The sequence below is a fragment of the Lathyrus oleraceus genome, chromosome 5 (assembly GCF_024323335.1).
Source record: "Lathyrus oleraceus cultivar Zhongwan6 chromosome 5, CAAS_Psat_ZW6_1.0, whole genome shotgun sequence".
NCBI lineage: Eukaryota > Viridiplantae > Streptophyta > Magnoliopsida > Fabales > Fabaceae > Lathyrus > Lathyrus oleraceus.
The window spans coordinates 594,772,355-594,778,086 of NC_066583.1; the positions used below are offsets into that span (position 1 = coordinate 594,772,355).

The window sequence follows — 5,732 nt, forward strand, 5'->3', positions numbered from 1 at the left end:
AGTCTTGGAAATACTTGGAAAGTGTCCAAAAGTGTCTCAAACTCGTGTGGCCAAAACTGACTAGAACTTAGAAAAATCTGGCTCAATTTGGACTTTGTTGATCATGGTGAAACCTCTACTTTTGTGATCCATATTTTTTAATTGGTAAGAGCTTTTGAATGGATTTTTCCACTAAGATGAAGTAGGGATTATGGGATAAGAAAAAGGAGGCTGGAGGATAACTTCTTCTGGTGTGGCATGAGCTTAAGCTACGATGGAGCAGAAAAGACTTATAAGACTAGCATTACAACGTTCAAATCAGTAAAGTCAGAGCGTGGTAGAATTTATAAGTGAGATAATGCATACAATCAACGCGCGGTATATTTTATATGTGACAAGTGTTTGAAACCTCCTGTGTCTAATTTGGCGTGTGATGTTAGGAGCCACCCGATCAAATTTAACGGCAAGCGATGCTTGAGCGGTTAAGATCTGATGCTCAACTTTGTGACGAAGTTCTAACGGATCATATGTTCTATTTGGTGGAGCTCTGGATTGGACCTTCGTAATTAAATATGCTATATTTGAGTATTTAGCCAACGGAAACAAACAACAATGAATACATAATTTTTTTTTGTCTTTGAATAAGTCAGCAAATCAAAAGTGACTTCTTACTCCTGATTCAAATTTTCTCGACATTTGACTGATATCAAATTATCTTCTCAACTTAATTAAGCAGGACTAATCCTAGATACAACATTCATCAAGTAGTAGTCTTATACTTACTAAATATGAAAACCTTTCTTCTGTTTTCCCTTCTTTTCTGGCTGCTATACTTTAAATTATGTTCAGCTAGAGATACTTTGATCTTTGGCCAGAACATATCTCAAGACAACTCAGAGAACCTTGTTTCAATTGGCAAAAAATTTCAACTCGGTTTTTTCTCCTTACCAATTGAAAGTGATGGAAGCACCACAACTCTTAAAAAATACCTTGGAATATGGTATAACAGTTTGGAACCACAAACAGTAGTATGGGTAGCCAATAGAAACAAGCCTATTGTAGATTCCAATGGAGTTTTTCAAATTTCACAGGATGGAAATCTTGTAGTAGCAGATGCATCACAGAGTTATTGGTCCACAGAATTAAAAGTGTCCTCGTCAAGAAACTGCGTAGTCAAGCTCTTGGATTCTGGAAACCTAGTGCTAATGGATGATGATCATCGTTATTTGTGGCAGAGCTTTCAACATCCAACAGATACATTTCTTCCTGGTATGAAAATGGACATAAATTTAACATTGAGTTCTTGGAAAAACGAGCACGATCCAGAAAGCGGAAGCTTCATCTTTAAGCAGGCTCAAAGAGGGGACTATTCAGATTTTATAATAAACAACCGGTCACAGCTTTACTGGTCATTTGATGGACACAATTCAGATAAGATGCTCCATATCATTCTTTCCTTGCTGGAAGACGCGACATCTTATTCATCGTACAACAGGTTATTTAACAAAACCATCAAACAAGAAACCTTTAATTATAATAAATCAAGGCTGTTGATGAATTCCAGTGGAGAGATACAATTTTGGAAGTGGGATGAAAGCATTCAATTTCAATGGGTTAAGGTGTGGTGCCGGCCGTCTGATAAATGTGACATAAATAACTATTGTGGTAACTTTAGCAGCTGCAACAAAAATAATTGGAAACCATGTAAGTGTCTGCCAGGATTCCGTCCCAGGTTGTCGGGTCATAACTACGTCGGAGAACGCTTTCAAGGGTGTGTTAGAAAATCATCAACGCCGTGTGTCAGTGCCAGTGCCACAACCAACAATAACATGACATTCTTCAACTTAACAAAGATAAAAGCAGGAAAACCAGACATAGGATTCTTATCAGAAACCGAAGGAAGTTGTCAATCTCAATGTCTTAACATGTGTCCGTGCAACGCTTATTCGTATAATTCTTCTTATTATGATCGTAGTTACTCCATATGCTGGATATGGACACGACAATTACCTATGCTTCAAGAGGAGCAAGACGATGGCCAGGATTTTTCGGTCCTAGTCAAGAGATCGGACATAGGTAACTTATATCGTCTTAATATGCTAATTGCTAAATGATTTTACAGACCTTAGTGGCATATAAAGTAGCTAACCAAATTATTGTGCAGAATCAACTGCAAAATCATGTGGACCTTGTGGCACATACATAATTCCTTATCCGCTAAGCACCGGGCCGACTTGTGGAGATCCTATGTACAACAAGTTCAATTGTAATTCGTTGACAGGGCAGGTTAGTTTCATGATGCAAGATGGAAAATCATATCGAGTTACCTCGATTGAAGAAGTGGATAGAAAGTTCTACATCAAAACAAATGATTCAGATCGCTGCGATGATTCCAGTTCCAATAGTTATCAAGATGATAAAACTAGCTCACCATTTATTGTGACTAATTGGTGTTCTACGCAAGACGAAATAGAACTCAATTGGACACCAGCACCAGAACCACTTTGTGATAAGTATTTTGGCTGCAAAAACTGGTCTCATTCCACATGCATTGCAAATAGGTGCCACTGCGATTCAAAATATTCGTGGAACGCCTCAAGTTTAAGTTGTATCCAAGGTTCATTTTTAGTCTCATACTTCTAGCTTTCTGTTGGAAAAATCAAAATAGAAGTGGTAGATTCAAATTTACTCTTATTATCTGCATTTGATTTTTTTTCCTTGGACAGAATCATCAAGAAACCATTCAACCAATCGATCGCGAATGATTCTTGGAATAATTTGTATAGCCATCATTATCCTAACATGTATAGGAGTGCTTGCTTATGTGAGAAGAAACAAAATAGCCAACAGGCTTGGTAAAAATTTATGGTTTAGCATTTTGAATTGAAAGTGTTTCATCTAAATATCAAAATACATGTAATCTAAGCAAAGTTATAAGTTATATACTTCTCTTTCCTGAGTTCAGATAAGGTGAGCGTTCGAATTCAAGAGAGCTTATACGACAGTGAAAAACATGTGAAAGATTTGATCGGCTTAGGAAGCTTAGAAGAAAATGAAGGTGAAAGCATTGAAGTACCTTATTATACCTTTAGAAGCATTCGAGCAGCTACAAATAATTTCTCAGATTCAAACAAGCTTGGACAAGGAGGTTATGGTCCTGTTTATAAGGTGATTGGTTCAGTTAACTTTACTCTCACCATATTATGCAAAATTTTCTAATGATATTTGGATTGCTTTTATTCAGGGAAGATTTCCTGGAGGACAAGATATTGCTATAAAGAGGCTTTCGAGTGTTTCAACTCAAGGCTTGCAAGAATTTAAAAATGAGGTTGTTTTGATTGCTAAACTTCAACATCGAAATCTTGTTAGACTTAGGGGTTATTGCATTAAAGGAGATGAAAAAATCTTGCTATATGAATACATGTCAAACAAGAGCTTGGACTCATTTATATTCGGTTAGTTTCACATATTCCATCATGATTGTACTTTCATTATTACAATCATGAATTTACTAACTTTTTTCTTTGAAATGTGAAATGTTGTAAGACCGAACACGGACTGTACTTTTGGATTGGAAATTGCGGTTTGATATTATTATAGGCATTGCTCGGGGGATGCTTTATCTTCATCAGGACTCGAGATTGAGAGTGATTCATAGAGATCTTAAAGCAAGTAACATTCTCTTGGATGAGGATATGATCCCAAAGATATCAGACTTTGGTCTTGCTAAGATATTTGGGGGAAAAGAGACCGAAGCAAGTACGGAAAGAGTAGTTGGAACCTAGTAAGTTTTTTATAGAAAATGTTTATTTAAATATTGAATTCACAATTTTGTTCATTTATATAGATATTCTCTAAGCATGTTTTCACATGTTTAGTAAAACGATAAGTGTAACAACTTTTTTGTAGTGGATATATGGCACCGGAATATGCTTTGGATGGATTGTTTTCAGTTAAATCAGATATTTTTAGCTTTGGTATAATCCTACTAGAGATTCTCAGTGGTAAAAAGAACACAGGTTTCTATCGGTCGCAAGAAATTGCTAGCCTTTTGAGTTATGTATGTTTCTTCTAGTGAACTCTTGTTTTTTTTTATGAATGGTGATATATTGACTTATAAGTAATTTTCATGGACATTATATTAGGCATGGAGATTATGGACAGAGAATAAACTACTGGATTTAATGGACTTTGCTATATGTGAATCGTGTGATAAGAATCAATTTATCAAGTGTGCGCATGTTGGGCTCTTATGCGTACAAGATGAACCAGGTGATCGACCTACAATGTCATATATTTTAACAATGCTCAATAGTGAGACTTCAACCATACCAATTCCAAAACAACCAACATTTTTCACGAGCAAACACCATTCTTGCACTTCTTCTTCTAGCAAGTTAGAAATAAATATGCATTTTGATACCAGTTATCAAGTAGGTCGATAGTGTGAGAAAGAAGTCATCATCTAGCTTGTAATTCAGTGTAGCAATAGATCAACTCAAGTCTTCCTTTGCTTACTTTCATCCCTCATGAAGTAAAACTAGTTCTCTATATGTTAGCTTCTATTATGGGCAACTGAGTTTTTATCCAAACTTATAGATACCTTATTATCACCAACAACTGAATCGGTTTCTTAATATGATATGTTGTTTTTTTCTTTGATTTTTCCAAATATGGCACATAAGAAATTATCACATCAAGTCGCAGACTAAATTGCTCTATTTAAGACGTTTCACGGTACTGCTCAAATTGTACAAGGCAGGCGATGAACCACGTTGTCTCTAGGATAAAATAGCCTAAATCGACAGCCAATATATATATATATATATATATATATATATATATATATATATATATATATATATATACCTTATTATCACCAACAACTGAATCGGTTTCTTAATATGATCTGTTGTTTTTTTCTTTGATTTTTCAAAATATGGCACATAAGAAATTATCACATCAAGTCGCAGACTAAATTGCTCTATTTAAGACGTTTCACGGTACTGCTCAAATTGTACAAGGCAGGCGATGAACCACGTTGTCTCTAGGATAAAATAGCCTAAATCGACAACCACCATATATATATATATATATATATATATATATATATATATATATATATATATATATATATATATATATATATATATATAGAGAGAGAGAGAGAGAGAGAGAGAGAGAGAGAGAGAGAGAGAGAGAGAGAGAGAGAGAGAGAGAGAGAGAGAGAGAGAGAGAGAGAGAGAGAGAGAGAGAGAGAGAGAGAGAGAGAGAGAGAGAGAGAGAGAGAGAGAGAGAAGGAGAGAGAGAGAGAGAGAGAGAGAGATATTTCAGTGGATTCAGAAATTTGGAGTAAAGGGAGTAAGGTAAGATTACCTTTTATTTATTAAGTAAATTTGAACCCGAATAAATAAAAAAATGGGGAGTTTAGTGAAATTCATTAATTCTTCCTAAGGTCACGTGAAGCAATCGTTGGATGCTCGGTGAACAAGGAAAAATGTGAGCGAATGTAATGACCATTGAAGGCTCGGTCAAAGGTGGAAATGTGGGCTTTAAATAATCCAATAGATGAGAACATCGAATTTAATTAAATTTGAATTAATTAATTTTTTTAATTATGTGTACCAAAAAATAATTCATCACCCAAGCCCAACCCGATTAAACCGAACCGATCAGAGTCGACAAGCACACTTGTGATGGTTTATGGTGGTGAATTCTCTCCCATTTACAAAATTGTGTATTATTTGGGACAC

General features: G+C 35.4%; 1 protein-coding gene across 1 annotated transcript; it reads left to right on the top strand.

The window, feature by feature from the left end:
* Positions 1-657: 657 nt before the first annotated feature.
* On the top strand, positions 658-4,641 carry LOC127086805 (G-type lectin S-receptor-like serine/threonine-protein kinase At4g03230). Its single transcript, XM_051027621.1, has 8 exons — positions 658-2,055; positions 2,144-2,596; positions 2,706-2,834; positions 2,945-3,147; positions 3,224-3,434; positions 3,526-3,763; positions 3,889-4,039; positions 4,125-4,641. The coding sequence occupies exons 1-8, from the start codon at positions 768-770 to the stop codon at positions 4,422-4,424; spliced, it is 2,973 nt and encodes a 990-aa protein (XP_050883578.1). The 5' UTR covers positions 658-767; the 3' UTR covers positions 4,425-4,641.
* Positions 4,642-5,732: the final 1,091 nt, after the last annotated feature.